Source organism: Pelophylax lessonae, assembly GCF_965119305.1.
Source record: "Pelophylax lessonae genome assembly, chromosome: 5".
NCBI classification, from domain to species: Eukaryota; Metazoa; Chordata; class Amphibia; order Anura; family Ranidae; genus Pelophylax; species Pelophylax lessonae.
The window spans coordinates 327,084,003-327,102,270 of record NC_138772.1 but is presented as its reverse complement, the minus strand read 5'-3'; the positions used below and the strand labels follow the sequence as shown (position 1 = coordinate 327,102,270).

The 18,268-nt window shown below is 41.8% G+C and overlaps 1 protein-coding gene across 1 annotated transcript in view; it reads right to left on the bottom strand.

Annotated features, from left to right (window-relative positions):
- LY86 (lymphocyte antigen 86) overlaps positions 1–18,268 on the bottom strand; it is a 64,384-nt gene that overhangs the window by 15,605 nt on the left and 30,511 nt on the right. The window contains exon 2 of the mRNA XM_082257485.1: positions 3,240–3,326. Within this exon, the coding sequence (XP_082113611.1) occupies positions 3,240–3,326 (87 nt within the window). The remainder of the gene's footprint in view (positions 1–3,239; positions 3,327–18,268) is intronic.

Genomic DNA, 18,268 nt, shown 5'->3' with positions numbered 1-18,268 from the left:
AGGGATACCTCCCATTTGGGGATACTAAGGAAACTTTGTTTTCCCTCCCTGCTTTTTTACATTGGGGTACCTAGTGAATCAACTGCACATTCATTATAATCAGGTGAATATTTTAGCAATTTTTCAACCTGATATTTAGTCCTATACAACTGGAGATATAGAAATCTTGGGTTGAAGTGTATTTCCATGCTCTGGTCTCATTATTTCTACCCATCATTCCTAGCTTGGCTGTCACCCTCTCTATGGGTCAACTTTAAGAGGTTGGATGTCTCGGTTCCCCTCCCCCTCTGTGCTCGCTTGGGTGGCGTCACCTTTATTGCCTCCACCTTCGGCATAAGAAAGGGTTCAGGTCATCTTAAGGTACTTTTATTGGTATCATTGTCTTTCTAATATGTAAATCAATTGGGCACTCAACTTTAGGACCATTGAGATAAGCCCTATGTATATACACATGCTATGTCTTTTATGTTCTTTCCTTTTGTTACCTAGAAATGTTCACTCTCGAGAAATGTCTATGAAAACTCCTGAAGAAGCTATTATGAAGATGGCGAAACATGTAGAGTTGATATTTTCGAGTGCATTTTCTTGATTTTATCATTTTATATTGATGTACTGTCTTGTCCTCACCTCCTATGTGTAATAAAATGTACAATTTTTGAGAATTCAGATTTTTCTCCATCATTTTGCACCGTTAAAGTCCCACTTTGCCCCCCTCCATTGTAGCTACTTTGCTGCCATTTTGTCACAAGCCACTCATGGCCACCATCATCATCATCTCTAGTGCTTGGGCATGGGTATTATAAAGGTTTTATGAACATGCCAGCTAACACAGGAACCCTATTTTCCACATTGGGAATTGGCAATTATATAAAGGCACCCACACAGCAAACAGCTATTACTCATTTTGCAGTTAGTATAACAATCCAGGAACAAAAGTTCACAGAACAGGACAAAATTTAGGTCCAAAGACTAACTATCAGATCAGATTATCGAACAATCTTTCGTCTGTTTTTTTGTTGCATGCTAGTCTTGTACGGAATGTGAAGAGGTTACTTTCATACGAAAATTCCTGTACGTCAGAATTCAACTTCAGAAGTGATGTCATGCGTTGAATTGATTTGTATGTGTTCTTTCGTTTCTGAGCATGCCTAGTCTTGCTCTTACAATTTTTTTCGGACGAATACTGATTAAACGAAAATCGGACATTGTGTTGACGTACGATAAAATTTTATAGCCTGCACATCCAGTTTTTATCGTCCGAAAATTCGCGATCGGCTGTTGAAAGCACTATACTAACAATCTGAAAATCGGCAGATCGTTAGTCGAAATTTTACTTCCGATTTTCGTATCGTTTTAAAGCTGGATACACACTATACAACTTTTGTTGTTAGATTTCCTTTAGATTTACCTTCAACTATGTAGTGCAAGGGCCTACCTGATTGCATACAAATTAAATTGTGTTTAGGTCTGACCTCATATTATATGGTTTTGGTAAATCTGAAAGAAAAAATCTAAAGAAAATTGTATAGTGTGTATCCAGCTTTAAGCAGGATACACATTATACAACTTTTGTTGTTCGATTTCCTTTAGATCTACCTTCAACTATATAGTGCAAGGGTCTGCTTGATTGCATACAAATTGAAAGGGTTTAGGGTTGACCTCATATTATATGGTTTTGGTAACTCAAAAAAAAAAGGAAAAATCTAAAGAAGATTGTATACTGTGTATCTAGCTTTAGTTATACAAAAGTAGAATTCAGGGGGCTGCATGAGAGAAATCTAAAAGTTTATGGCTAGTTTTACAACCTAATTGCCAAATACTGTCAACATCTGGAAGCTAGATCTCATTTACCAGCTACTTGGCAACAAATTAACTGTTCAATGCAAGTGTGTCTTGCCATCTAAAAACATGTACATCTGAATTCTAAAACTCATGTTCTTGGTCTCACAAATCTAGCAGAATGGAGAAATGTTTGAATATCTATAGACCCCCCCCCTTCTCCTGCTCTAACCAACTATTGTATTCAGTATAAGAAGGCACTACATGGCAGCTTGGGAACCCTTACAGTGACCAGTTGTTTGGTAGCATCCCACTCAGGCTCAATAGATGGGGGGTAAACAACTAGTTCATTCGCAACGGCTGCCAAGAGTGTAGGCAGGGGTGGAGCCCATCCTGGCTCCTACGATAGACTCAAGATGAAGAGGGAGGACCCCTGAATTCCACACATCTAGATGTACTGTGGGGTGAATGCAGTGGCAACCTCAGCCAAGACTCTGACCAGGCCACACCCCCAATGTGTTTCACTCCGCCCCCTGGGGCTTAGTCATGGGGATCCCCATTACTAAGCTCTGGGGCAGAGCAAAACGCGTGGGAGCATGGCCTGGTCGGAGTCCAAGCTGAGGTTGCTACTCCATTCACCTCACAGGACACCTAGAAGTGCAGCATTCAGGGGTCCTCCCTCTTCCTCTTGAGAGCCCTTACAGTTGTTTAGTACATTTTTGCTAATTTGTAACAAAATCTGTGGTGTTTGCCCAACTTATCCCTAATTTCTGATGGAGAAGTGATCATTGCCAAATTAAACTGCCTTAACAAGGGCAGGGCATTTCACTATTGGAGGCTGAACACTATATAAAGGTTAACTTCTAAACAACAAAAAAATCCGAAACAGGTAAACTGCTATCAAGTTTGTACAGTTATGACTTTCTTTTAACTCACAAATGTATAATTCCTAAGAATGTAAAATATACCTGTTATACTAATGTTATGTATGTTTAATTAAATACATACAGTATATATGTATTTACAGTACATGTAAACCTAAAGTGGCAGTTCCGTTTACATTGCTGTCTGTGTCCTCACTGGAGAGATCTATCCTCTCAATTTGTCCAAGTGGCCGCTGTCACTTTAACAGAAACCGAAAATCCAAATTTTTACATTTGTCACCAGACCAGAGGTGAGGAAAAATCTTCAAATCACCTATTCCAATGACAAATGTCTAAGAGGGGATTTTCTTTCACTTTGGTGAGATTTTCTTCTATTCCCCACTGTGTTTTTAGTACAGGAATTAAAGGGTGGGAAAAGTTTAAAAACTACCCGTTGGGATAAAGACACAAAAAAAGAGGAAAGAATTGCCTGAGGTTTAAACCTTTACCTACTCTATGAAAAACTAAGCAAGTTTTGGGTTTATATGTTTTTTAATTTTTATAAGGTGTATTAAATATATAACCTGATTTACTTACTTAAAATCACTCCAATGGTTATGTTCACGTGCTCATGCAGATTTTTAGTACAAGGATTAAGGCTGAGCCCTGCGTCTTGCAAGGGATCTGTTTAAAGATGAAAAAAAAATGACCATTTAACACGATGAGCTTCAAGTAACAAAATAGATGATATAAAAATTTTCTTTTCTTGTATCAACCACCAATTAATGGATTTAGTTAATTAATTCAAATTCTTCTGGATAAGGACAGTGGTAATTTGCAAGATCTGAATCTGATTGGTGGCTGTGTGACACTTTAATATGTGAGGTTCAATATAATTAAGCAGAACATTCTTTGAATATTTTGTAGGTACTGTGGAGGAAGTTGCAATCACTGTACAACTTTCAACAAAGGTCTCTTTTAGGAGTCAACCATACAGCAATATCATAAATGGGATATGTAACAAAGTTAAATGTTTCACATTAGGCCTCTATGTCTTGTCCAAAATCTTTATTAAGCTATAGTATTACACGCACATCTAGTGAGCTTAAAACCAAGATCCTATGAGCCACAGCTTTTTTTTTTTTTTTTTTTTTTTACAGAAGACAGCAGAAAAAAATGAGACAAATTAAAATGAATAAAATAAAGGTAAAGGGTAGGTATGAAGGAATGTTTTTCTTTTTTTTCTTTTTTTTTTTTATAATTGGCTGTATTACTGACTTTCTAGTGGAAAGACCTGCTCAGAGATTCCGCATAAAAGCATAATCAATTGCAAACCTTAAAGTGGAAGTTCACTCTAATACTAAAATCTCAAAATCTACTGGCAAACAATCTAAGACTAACCTATCTAGCCCTTTAAAGAAGAAATCGCTATACATACCTTTTCTGATGGGTGGGAGGCTTATCGCAATCTGAAGGCTATTTTAACAATAAGGGGGCCCCAGATACCGCTGCCCCCCCACATGAGTTTGGGGTGCATAATACCCCCAGGGCCACTGATAGGGGGGGACCACCAGTCCTCCTGTAAGGGGCCTGGGCACACAAGGGGAGCCAAAACAGCATTGGGAATCGGTGCGGTCGGGCAAAGGGGCAATTACAGAAGGAAGCCCTGTGAAGCAGCTGAAAGACAGGTTCTCCCCCCTCCTGCCAGCTTTCAGCTGCTGCAGGGAGAGACACAGACACAGGACATCATTCCTGTAATTGTTTCTCTGACACCGATCCCCCTCCCTGTTCTGCCTGCTCCTGATTCCCCCCCTGTGCTCCCCCCATTCCACTGTGCCGCCCCCCCCCCATTCCTCCCCCAGCGTTGCAGGTTTCCCTGTCCAAAATAACAAATTGTAAAAAATAAAATAAAATAACAATTAAACATTGTAATAAAAAAATGTGAAATAAAATTATTGTAAACATTTCTAACTTTAAAACATTTTTAAAAAAGGGCTAATTCACACAGGTTCTCTGTTATGTTTGTGTCCGCTAAAAATAATTTATTGTATTTTTAGTGAAAATATTGTCCTAAATTATTCGGGGGGGGGGGGGGCAGGCAGGCTGTACGGGGCCCCCTGATTTCTAACAGCAGCCCTGCATACTCCTTCTCATTTACAAAAAGAAAGTTGCAAACCTAGAAATAAAGACACCCAAACATTTGACAAGTCTTGTATTAAAAAAAATAAATATCCCCCAACAAAGACTCTTGTAAATCCATTGTCAATCATGGTGCCTACCGCCCACTGATTTGCCAAAAAAAAAAGGGGGCACCAAACTGATCCCTATGGTACTCAAAGCCGAATGACTGCTACCTGAGCTGCCATCAGCTATATAGGGGAAAGTGAAGGGGTGGTGGTAACATCATTGACCAAATGTGGCCATGGCCATATATAATCACTGGTATTGCCCAAATATGGCCAGTGTCCCTGCTATACCCGTGTCTTTGCTTAAGTGGCGGGAATTCCTGGTGACATCAGTGGTTGCTAGTGACGCAGCGGGTGCGGGTTTCAGCTGCACTCAAAAGCAAGAGAACAAAAAACAAAAACAACACAAAAAAAAAAACATAACTAAATAACACAGCTATTTGAGTAAAGGAAAAATGGAAGGAAACTGGATAAAAAAAATCAGAGGTCAGACCTACTGCAACAGTCTCATTCTCAGTTGTCATTGCGAATAAACTTTTTAAGCTTTCAGTAACATTAAACTTAGGCTAGAAAACGTTCCCCTCGAGACAAGGTATAAAAATGTTTACATCTCCTTATTTATGTCTGTTGTCACCTTTCAGACTGAAGGTTTGCTAAGAATGGAACATGTCTAAAGTATAGTTTATATTTCTGTAGAATTCACTATTGAAGGCATAGAAAGCAAAGTGATCACTTCAATTGTCTGTATTACATATATCATGCAAAATCTGTATAGCATGTCTCACACTTTCTTCCCAAATATTGCCCCTGGTGCATTCCTCTCAGGGGGTGGTAGTTTCATCAGAATATTGGAGACTAGAAAGCAGGGTGGAGGGAGCACATGATAACTACAGGTTTCTACTGAAAACACAGTCCTTTAACTTCTGCATTGTCATTCTATACCTTCTGGGTTCTAGGTTCTAGGTTACCAGATTTTCAGAGTAATGCCCCGTACACACGCGTCGATAGTTGGCCATGAATTTTCGGCCAACGTCCGATCGGCCGCTTTTCGGCTTGTTAGTATGATACTTCCGACAACCGACTTTTCGGGCGAAAAAAATCTGGTGTGCAGGCTATAAAATTTTTGTTGGCCGTCACCACAACGGCCGATTTTCCGTCAGTCAGTACAGATTTCGGCAGACAAAAATCTGATGAGCAAGACTGGGCATGCTTAGAGATGAAAAAACACACGGAAAGTAAACCATCACATGACATCACTTCTGAAGTAGATTTTTGTTGGCCGAGAAAATTTGTGTGCAGTCTAGGCACATTTCAACCAACACAACAACACTGGACAAAAGTCGGCTGATCGGTCGGCCGATAATCGTTGCGTGTGTACTAGGCATTACCCTACTTACACTGCTCTGGGTCCAGAGTGTGTAATACAGAGAGTAGAGGTCAGGCGCAAGTAACACAGAATGTTGAGGTCAGTAATATGCAATGGAGTGTGGAGGTCATTAGTAAAATCTTTCACAACCTTATCACCCTGGAGGAACCCAGGATGCACTATTTATTGGGGAAAGGCACCATTTATTGGGAATCAGTGGAAAGAATATGTCATTTTTTGGGTGTCAGTGGAGAAAATGCATAATTTATTGGCTCAATGGGGGATATTCAGTGAGATCAAAAATGCCCCTTATATTTAGGGTCATTCAGACTGAAACTATGCAGGCACCATTCTATGTATAGTGAATCGGCCACTGCTCAAGCAACTAGTAGCAACCTCTGTTGGAACCCTAGTTAAGAATGCCTGCATTAGTTTGTAACACAGTGTTCAGGTGTTAGAAGTATCTAATGAAGAATACATAAGTCAGTAGTATGTAATTCATAGTTCAGAGATCAGCAGTATGTAATGCAGGGTTTTAAGGTTAGGAGTAAGTACCTCTTAAATCAGGGGTCAGTAGCATGTAGTAGAGAGTTTACAGGTCAGTGTATGTAAGGCATAGTTCAGAGGTAATGAGTATGTTATGCACAGTTCAGAGATCAGTAGAGTGTATTTCAGAATGCAGAGGATGTTAGTATGTGACACACTGTTCAGAGATCTGGAGTAAGTACCACAGGGTGCAGAGGTCAGTAGTATCATATGTAACACAGTTCAGATTTCAGGAGCAAGTAGCACAGAATGAGGAGGTCAGTAGTATGTAATGCAGAGTTCTGAGGTCAGGAGTAAGTAACAAATAGTTCAGAGGTCAGTAGTACGTAACCCAGGATACAGAGGTTCAGATTTTTGGAGAAAGTACCCCAGAATGTAGAGGTCAGTAGCCTGAAACACAAAATTCAAAGGTCTGAAGTAAGTAACCCAAAGCTGAGAGGTCACTAGTATGCAACACAGAGTTCAGAAATCAGTAATATTTAACACAGAATGCAATAGTTCTTAGTATGTTGTGCAGGGTTCAGAGGTCAGTAGTACACTGAACAAAATTATAAACGCAACACTTTTGTTTTTGCCCCAATTTTTCTGAAGTAAGATACTTGTCCTTCCCTTTGAAGAAGGAGCATCGCTGCATGTGTCATCGCAGCCTGCAAGCTCAGAAACGCGTCATGCAATTGTGACGTCATCCTCTCTCCCAGCACGGCTCTCTGCGCCTCAGGCCTCGCTTTCGGCTTCTCCACCAGCCAGACTCAGCCGGGCTTCCTGGTTCACCGATCAGTTGGCGTTCTCCATCACGTTGCACAGACCCCTCCTGACAGCGCCTGCCAATGCAGGACGAATATGGATGACTGACACAGGACGCCAGTTCACAGGCATTGAACTCCTATAATTTTGTGAGTTGTTTTACCATTGTTTCTAATAAATCACTTACCTATTAAATTAAAGGCGCCTCCTGTTCTCCCCTTTTTTTCTTTACAGCATTTTTGGAAATCCGTTTCTGGTCCCCTTGGATGGCCGCCCCTGGTTGTATTGACTTTTGATATACTGTATTGGACTCTTTTATTGTTGCTGCCATATCCCCTTTCCCTACCCTTGTCCATCCCATATATACATATATCCTTGATAGTGCTTGGGTTATTTTCATGGTCCTGGACAATTTGTGCCTTTTTTTGTGTTTGCAGAAGTCAGTAGTATACAATGTAGAGTTCTCAGGTCAGTAGTTTTTATGGCATAGTTCAGGTGTTAGGAGTTAGACTCCAATAGCATGGGTGTTTAGCCGCACTGTGAATCCCAGTGGAAAGAATCGATGCACTTTGTGTGTGTCCTGCCATGATCACCGCAGGTAATCGATGGCTGTGTGAGCAGTCATAAATAGATGTGGCCACCACAGCTTGTCATTGCACTGTATGGGCTTGGCGGCCACTACTATTTGTACACAGTCAATCCCATTTACAGAAATCAGATTCTCGTTGCTGGGATTCACAGTGTGGATAAATGCCTCTGTGAATAGAGCCTAAGCAATGCAAAATGCATGAGTCAGGAGTAATCAAAGAAAGTCACACCTCCATGTTTTTTTTATCCTCTTCAACTCTTAAAAATGTATTGCCACTTGAACAGATGTATAGTAAACTGTTTCCTGTATATCTGTCATTGTCAATACACCTTAGAACTCTTGCAGCCTGACTGTTCTGTAAAAGGTACATCAGTACAACATTGTACACCTTGAACATATTCCGCAATGCAAGTAGTAACTTGCTCTCCATTCCAGTTAAAAAACCTTACCACACAACCTTTATACTTCAGAGATATCCCCCCACCAGTCATCCACCAGAGTGGGAGAGAGTGAGAGATGTATCAAAAATGGTGTACACCATATACAGTACAATGTACATGCAACATTTTATTTTTATACATAGAAGTCAGACTGAGATGTCTAAATGTCATATACATTTTTTTTTATCCAAAATGGCACAGTGGTTCAGCAACAGATTACTTGGCAGTGACACAGTATGGTATCAGCATTTTACCCACTATGGCAGTAAGGCATTGGTTCAGTCAAGGCCTGCTTTACCCAAGGATGGCTTCTGCAAGAGTGATGACAGACTGTATGATAAAGTAGCAGCACCTCTGTCTTGTTAAGGGAGTCTCCCAGAAGCTGCTCCGGAAAACGGAATGTTGACTGATCACCAGTGATGTCCCTGTACTCTCCTAGTACAGGAACCTCTCCCTGCACTATTACTCTCTCTAACAAGAAAAATACCTATGCACTCACTCCAGGTGCACCAAAATGACCTGGGGGTCCTTATTTAAAATGGATTGCCTCGCCCAAGATGGCCACCAATGGTCACCAGAAGTTGCAATGCCCAATCAGATAGAGTCTGCAAAGGAACATGTTTCCTCTGAGACTCTGCTTTATCTGTATAGTGGCACAACACCACCTACTGGATGAAGGACCAACTGCACCTGCCTACATATCAGTTTGCTTTACAAGGTTTGCAGGGTAAGGCCATGCCACTATGTGATAAGGCAGTCTGGGCCAGGTTTTGGAGAAAACAGGCCCACTAATGGCACAGGTAGGTGCTGGTCTTTTAGCAGTATCAGGATGAGAGGTCAGTACCTCACCCTCCCTAAGGGGTCAGTAATTGTAAGTGAGATAAGAGATGCATGTCTGCACTGTGCTATCCAGGATGGGACAGGCAAATAACCTGAGAGACAGGGTCTCACCCTGGGGTCAGAGGTGCCCCAAGCCAGAGTCAGAGAGAGAGTCTATGAGAGATGGAACAGCTGGGAGCTGTAAATAAAAGACACAGAGCTGGAAGAGGTACAGGAGGCTTGTTTTGTCATATTGATGGGTAGAACGCCCTACCTGGGAAAATATGTATTTGTGAACTTTTTTGCTTTATTTTAAATAAGAGTGGCTATGAAAAGCCCTAAACTATACTTCTGGCCTGGAGTAAAGGCATCAACCATGAGAGCTAACAACCACAAGTCACGAAGGGTATACATATTCTTGTATGTTTTGCTTATTGGAGAAGACATTTAGAAGAAGTTTTTTAATTTGTCAATGCTCCCAGCTTACACCATTAATTGGTCAAGGGAGTTTGATATTTACTCCCACTTCTTCCTTGTATTCTTTTTTAGGATTTTTTGTCCCAATTGGTATCATATAGCAAGTAGAACAACTTTTTAAAGTTGGCTTTTTTGAAACTTACAAAAAGTGAATGAATTATAGAAATTGGAATCTTCCTGCCTCACTGTAATTTCCAAATTTAAAGAATTAAATGCTCTGTCCCAAATACAATATGATTCATGTTTATAATAAACATACAAATATAAAACAAAGCAAAAAACAATAAAAAACGGGTGACAACCAAGTGCTCAGTGAACACATTTGACAATAAAGTATTACTGTAAAAGATATGTTCTCTCCCACTCCATCGCCCTATGTGACACTTTACACAAAAACTCTGCCCTGGTTTCGAACTTGAGACCTCTGACTCACATATTTCATAACCCGGACTTCCCTCCGGGAATGAACATAGAGGCCTTCAAATGGTGGCTCAACAAGGGCCTATTTCGAATAGGTCATTTTTTTTAATAGATTAGGCCCTCTTAGTAAGGGTCATTGCTCCAAAATACTGAAAATGCCCCCCTCTGAATCGTTCCGATACACTCAAATAGCCCACTTCCTACGCTCCAGGTGGCTTAATAAGAGCGAACCCCCTAAACTTACTCCTTATGAACACTGGTGCTCTAACATATTGGATCAGAGAGGTGGCATATCTAGCATCTATGCCTCATTGGCGACTGTTGGCGATAAGCTTTCCTATGCGCTGGCCTGGGAATCTGACCTGGGTGACTCCTTTTCGTCCGAAGTATGGTCACAGTGCTTCCGACCCTCCTTTAAAGGAGTCCTAAATGTCTCTTTGATCGAGGCCAATGTCAAAATCTTCACCAGATGATATAGAGTTCCGAGCAGGCTGGCTAAGATGTTTCCAAACACTTCACCTCTTTGCTTCCGCAATTGTGGAATGATACGCTCCATGTTCCATACCTGGTGGTCCTGTCCTCGTATCAGATAGTTTTGGAACAAAATCTTTCATCTAATGCGGAAACTCTCAGGCCTGACTATACCCCAGGACCCTAAAATAGCTCTTCTCAATTTTAAAATAGATCATGCGCCCAAACATATGTCTAAACTCCTTTTCTTCCTTTTGCTTGGTGCTAAAATGACCTTGGCTAAATCATGGAAAGGGGAATCGGTTTCCTTCTTAGCCACCAAGCGTAAAATTTATTGGATTATGACCCAAGAAAAATTGGCCAGCACTCTCCTAGATAGGAAGAGCGCCTTCGAAGCGGTCTGGGAACCATGGGCGATCTATACCAACACGCCCCTCTATCCAGGACACTTATCTTCCCCGTCCGGGAACCTCTAAGGCAACTTCCACTCGTTATCTTTTCACCTTCACTTCCCTTGCCTTTCTCTTCCTCTTTCTTCTCCTTTCCTCTTTTTTCACTTCACAGTCTTTTGTGACTTTTGTCATTTTGAAGATGGTTTTTCATCTTGATGCTTCTTATATGTCTATTTTGATTTGGATTGCACTCCCCTTGAAGCCCATTGTATTCCTGTACCCAGTTGCTTCTGCAATCCCAACTTGCATACCGCCTGTTCTGGTTTTGCTCTTGTTTGTAACCTTGCTCTTTGTACTAATAAAAATATTTTGAAAGTTAAAAGATATGTTCTCTCTAGTGAAAAATGTCCACAAGTTATCAGTCCAATTTTAAAGTGCTTTGTGAAGTGAACACACACTTTCTTGCTGTGTAAATACCAGTGCTACAGAGTCCCTCCACCTCTCCACCTCTGTGCTACTGGAGAGGACTCCTCCGTGTGTTGTGAAAGGATCCCTCCTGCACCCGAGCACCAAGCCCGAGGTGTCACCCCCCCAACTAGGAGGCTACCCTCAAGGGCCTCCAACAGCCTCCTCAGCACTCCATATCCAAACCTCCACCCAAACTCCACTGCCATTGCTGGGCTGACCCTGGGTATATATGAGGTCCCTGCCCCCTTCCAGTCCTCCTGGGTATTGGCTGGGGTCCTCAAAAAACTCCAGGCAGCTCCTCCTAAAGTCCCTCTTATTCTTCTGGAAATTTTTCAAAAATTCCAATAAGTAGGGGGAGGTATAAGAGGTGCTGCCTGATGAGTCACCCAGCCTCCCCGAGTCACTCACCCTGACCCAGATTCAAACACAGGCTCAGCTGCCAGCCAAGCCTAAATTTACCTACACTACAAAAAAAACTATTTACAGTACCTAGCACTCTACACTAGAGCGTGCTAAAGTGTTTTTTTTTTTCTATCTTTTGCTACTTTTGATTAGCAAGAACTTTATTGAGAAGTTTTATAAAATAATACAACAGAAAGCAGATATGAATAGGAATTCAGGCATTTCAGGCCTTGTGGCCAAGACAGTAGTACAATTAGACAAGATACACGTAAATGAAATATTGGTCAAATAACCTGACAGAGATCAATATAGACAAACAAAGATTTTGTTACTTTTGGCTACATTGTGCTGAGGAAAGAAGAATTGGGAACACAAGTTTGATGGGAGAAAATCTGGGGCCTTGAGCAGCTGCATTTAAAATGGTTTTAAAGCTGAAACATTTTTTTATTTTTTTATTTTACCTTCATGCATTCCCTCCATTTAACCGGTTGCCGACCGCCGCACGACTATATACTGCGGCGGTCAGCCCCGGCCAGGCAGAGTGACGTATGGATACGTCACTCGCCTGTCACTGACTTGAGAGCCAATTGCGGGCGGGCGCGCGCCCGCTGCGGCTCATTCACAGACAAGTCAGTGCGTGTGACCGGCGGACTCGATGTCCGCCTGTCACACTACGATCGCTCCGGTGAAGGGAGAAAGGCGGAGCGGCTTATGTAAACAAGCCGCCCGTCATTCTCCCTGGTGTAAAAATGAAGATCAGACGGTTCTACTATGTAGGACCGTTGATCTTTGTTTTTACACCAATAGCCATGTCCCTATACAGTTAGAAGCATGCCCCTAGGACACACTTAACCCATCCCTCTCCAATAAAGTTAACCCCTTCCCTGCCAGTGTCATTTTTACAGTAACAGTGCATATGTATAGCACTGATTACTGCAGTAATGTCACTGGTAACCCCAAAAGTGTCAAAAATGTCAGTCAAGGGTCCGATCTGTCTGCCGCAATGTCGCAGTACCGAAAAAAAAAATCGCAGATCGCCGCCATTACGCGTTAAAAAATAAAAACACCAAAAATGACAAAAATCTTTCCCTTTGTTAGTAAACGCGATAACTTTTTCGCAAACCAATCAAAATATGCTTTTTGCGATTTTTTTTACCAAACATATGTAGCATAAAACAAATTGGCCGAAAATGTTAAAAAATTTTGATTTTTACATTTTTTTTGGGGAATTTCATATAAAAAAATGTGAAAAATATTGTTATTTTTGCAAAATTGACGCTCTTTTTTTGTTTATAGCGCATGATCAAAAAATTGCACAGGTGATCAAATACCACCAAAAGAAAGCTCTGTTTGTGGGAAAAAAAGGACGTCAAATTCGTTTAGGTACAATGTCGCACGACCGCGCAATTGTCCGTTAAAGTCACGCAGTAAAAAAATCGCAAAAAACCCCCTGGTCTTTTAGCAGCCAAATCCTCCGGGGCTTAAGTGGTTAAGTAAAAACAGTTTTGTCACTTGCTGTGCCCCTCCCCCCCCAAAACACTTAATTGACTCCTACATCGATCCAACGGTGTGCCTGGCTACAGGTCTTCTTTCTCCTTTCCCTCTTCTTACAGGCTTTGCTAAGAGCAATGGGAGCCATTGGCTCTAGCTGTTGTCAATCAAACCTTGTGAGCAGAGAGCAGGGGAGAGGGGCTGAGGCACACTGTGTGTGACTATGGATGCACATTGCCCAGCTTGGAAGTGAGCCCGCACATCTTCCCCCAAAGCTAGCCAGGGAGTACCAAGGGAGTGGCTTCCTTCTGGACTGCATTCCTGTAATTTAGCAAGTATTTGTTTTAAAGCTGCCCTCAAACTATAAGGAAGTCTAGTTGTTAACAGGGGAACAGGTTTTACTTGTGGAGCAATATGAGTCTGTAACTGAGAATCTTTAAAGCGGAACTTCATTTGTTTCTGAGCACCACAAACTGAAAAGCAATTTAACTAATTTGTAATATTCAAAGCAAACTAGCCCATCCATCCATGTCTCCTTGTTTTATTTTGCTGAGAAATCAATTTGAAAAAACATCCCCTAGCATTTCTAGCTGTGACTATCTTGAGTAAGGGAAGATGTTTCATGTAAAATGTACTTCTTAAAATCAATCTGTCCTTAGCTCAGGCATGCAGGAGGGTGTACATAACTGAAAAAGCCCCTCCTCCAGATGGCAGAAAAAAATGCAGATGAAGATTCCTGGGATGCATGACATCATTTTGATCATGTCTAAACCATCATAGCTAAAAATGGTTGGTCAACGAACATAAAAGCTTTCAAATGTCCATCAGTGGTCAAACCTCCTGCTGATATATATATAAGCCTGCGGCAAAAGTACAGTCCCAAGTACCCATGCAAAAAGTAACATGGAAGAGTGTGCGGCTAGTAGGAATGTCCGTGTACCACCACCAGCAAGCTGTGATCACCCGTCAGATTGGAAACTCAACAAATCTCGGATAAAAACAGGCCTTAAAGTGTCAACGCTGGCTCCTCCACCGAGACCATTTGCACCAACCGTCTGGCTCTTTAATATGAAGCTTTGTCCTTATCGCTCAATTACCATGTAAATGCAAGCATAAGGGGACACATAGCGTAATTCTGCCAAAAATTTTATTAAAGCAAAGAAACACCCGTTCCCCACAGCAATATACTCACAAACGAAACATGTAGTAAGGCATAAGCGAATGCATAAGCATGAGAACGTCCATCCACCTCTGTCCGCATTCAAACCGGCCGCTTTGGCGCCAAGCGAAACCGGATCGGACAGTACGGCGTGGCGTCCTCGGTTGCTAGGTGACCGCTCACTCACGCACTGACGCGTTTCATCATCAAAGACTTCCACTGAGGGCGTTTACATGGTAATTGAGCGATAAGGACAAAGCTTCATATAGGCCTGTTTTTATTCCAGATTTGGTGAGTTTCCAATCTGACGGGTGATCACGGCTTGCTGGTGGTGATACACGGACATTCCTACTAGCCGCACACTCTTCCATGTTACTTTTTGCACGGGTACTTGGGACTGTACTTTTGCCGCAGGCTTATATATATCAGCAGGAGGTTTGACCACTGATGGACATTTGAAAGCTTTTATGTTTGTTGACCAACCATTTTTAGCTATGATGGTTTAGACATATATGATTTATGTGATTTACTTTGTAGCGCTGCTAGTGTTGCAAATTAGTGTATACATTCTCTATTTTTGCTGCACCCTCCTTTAGATTTTTCATTTTATATAGCAGCAGCTTCCACCTTTACGGTGTATGCATTTTTTGCCTGTTCTTTAAGTGTTTTTTGCGCTGGGTGAGTAAGCGGTTTTACACTTATCAGTGTTTTGATTTCTTGCTCCTTTTTATAATCATTTTGATCATGGCCAGAAACCAAGAAGCAGCTGGAAAAATGTAAAATAACAAAAAAGGTTAAAACAAGTAAATAAAATATACCTTCCTATATATATTCTAATGCTAGCAGCATAGCAAATAACTGCTTGCTGACTGCCCCATGTAGATATACTGTGGCGTGGGGGCTGCTCTGCACCGCATCATGTACATGTATGTGATTTGGCATTTCCGCGTAGGGGGTGCGTGCGCTGCCCCATCTGTGCTGTCATTCAGTGCTGCACAAGTCGATCATCTGGTCCAGGCCAATGATTTATGGCCAGGACCTGTTGAGCACCTTAGTGAATCACAGTAAAGAGCCCTGTTTTTACTATCAATACAGGGCTTTGTACACAGGGCAGCGATGTGGCTGTATTTTCCCTCTCTGCAAAGCTGCACACGTTACACATTGTTAGACACACAGTTAACTCTTTGATTGCCCCTAGATGTTAACACCTTCACTAGCCCATTGTCATTAGTACAGAGAAAGTGTATAGTATTATCACTGATCACTGTATTAGTGTCACTTGGCATGTCAGTTATTCAGTTCCCACCCAGTGCCAGTTAGTGTCAGATTGCCTGCCGCATTATCACAGTCCCACTATAAGTCGTTGATCAACACCATTACTAGTATACAGTACAACAAAAAAAAAACCCAGTATACTGTAGGTATAGTGTGTGTGTGAAAACATTTTTTTTACCCAAATTTACAATGGCTCCAAGGCAGCTGCACGGTCTGCACAAATGGTGTGCCTTCCCCCCCACACAGTGACACCTCTCCTGGGATGTCAAAATTAATGCAGGTATGTTTTCAACTACATTTACCTTAAAGCCCCCCCCCCCCGTCAAAAAAAAAAAAAAGTCTCATCCCCTTTCTTTTTAAAAAATCAGTGTTTTTCTTAAAAATTTAATTTGAATCCCAGATACGTGCTTATCACCTCTGTCGTTGGGGACTAATAATCGCTTGCTGGTCTCTGCTGTTTTTATAATCAATCATGTTACCCTACTTCCCATGACATTATGACGTTGGTGATTTAGAACTAATGGACCCTGTGAGAATCCAGGTAATAGAGACTATCTTCAGCTAATTGGCAGTGACCACATCACCAGAAGGCACAATAGGCACTGCAAGATGGACCCTCCTGAGCTGCAGAACAGAGAAAGGAAGAAGCCAGATTTTAAGTATTACCTTGGGGAAATGCAGACTAGAATACTGCAATCACTGAGCAGCAAATGAGATCACCTGTGATGTAATTTAGTTATCTTGCAAACCTGGCCTGTTAGTGGGCCCCGAGGACCGGAGTTGAGGACCACTGTTTTACAAAAATTTAGTTCTGGCTGTGATACTTTTTTTATTTGCACTACCGACAAGCTTTCAGGTAGAACCCCCTTCTTTAAAAGAGCTCACCCCATAAGCTTGTCCTGAAAAATTGGATGTAAGTGCAAATAAAAAAAGTATCAGGGGCAGTACTCAATTGTTTCAGGTGCGTATAAAATTTTATGTTAACTGGGGCAGGTGACATAGGTGTGAAAGGTGTATTTTTTTAATACTGTTTGGTGCTCTAAACTGTTGAAATTGTTATGTACCTTCTATAACGGTAACAAATTCCTCTTACTTTTGGTGAACCTGATTCTTTGTCTGTGACCTCAGTTCTTACTCCAGGGGGTGAATTCATCATATGGATCCTTTTTTCTTTAAAAAAAAATGCCTTGATAGGCTCTAGAGTATGTAATTTTGCATACGTTTGGAAATGCTTTGTAGAATACTTACAGACAGGGCTTTTTTTCAGCTGGAGCTTGGTGGAACTCAGTTCCACCACCTCTAGCTCAGGCCCTCTGCTCCCTGCCTACCCCTAGCACTTGTAAATACAGAAATCTGGCTTTTATGTTTACATGTGACAACTTGCCTCCTAATGGCTCTCACAGATCTGATCTCCTGAGTGCCCCCCCTCTGAGTGCAGGATGGGGACAAGGGAGATGCAGGTGCCTGCAGTGCAGTGCAGATCCCAACACCCCCACTGAATGATCTCCCTGCAGTGAGACAGGCAGAGCCTCCTACAGTGTGCAGGAAGGTACTAGAGACAGCTGGGTGCTTCAGCTTAACACAGCAACACAAGTAAGACAAGTGGAAGATGGTGGAGCTTAAAAGGGGGTAGGGAGAAGATGAGGGGAATGGAGAGGGGGGTTGCATGCAGAGGTCAGACCTGAAGAGGGATGAAAGTCAAATGAGGCTAGGGGGTGCAGAGGTAAGCAGCTGTGGAAAAAGGCTGAACTCTGCACTCTATGTGTAGTGCACCACTGAACTCTGTATGCAGCGCACCCCTGAACTCGGCACCATGTACAAAGCGCACCCCTAGACTTTGCACCTAACGCACCCCTGACATTTTTACGCTTTGTGTAACACCCCCCCCCCCCAACTCTGCACTCTGTATGTAAGGCACTCCTGTTATTTAATACCACTTTAAGACTCTTCCATTGTTAGTGAAATTTGACCACCCCCACTAACTATTTGATGCGGTTTGGAGGTTGTGTGGGGAGGTGGGGGGAGGGGAATTTTGGGGGGTCGTGGTTGGGTTCCTGCACCTATTTTCTGAGAAAAAAAGCCCTGCATACAGATATGACATACACTAAGCTTGTACTGTAATAGCACAAACTAAAATTAACAAATTGATTAGCACAAATTCACCTTTTAATATGCCAAATCAATTTTGAGGATAATATGTCTTTATCAAAGCTAGTAAGCACACACTGAATTAGTATTGTGGATCCCAAGGTTTCCAAACGAAGCCTGCCTTATATTGATAAGCACCAGATTGGGTTCTTATAATCTACGTTTTATTTGATGTATATCTTATGATAGCAAAACACAGCTGTGTTATTGGTATGATTTTTCATTAGCCGGCT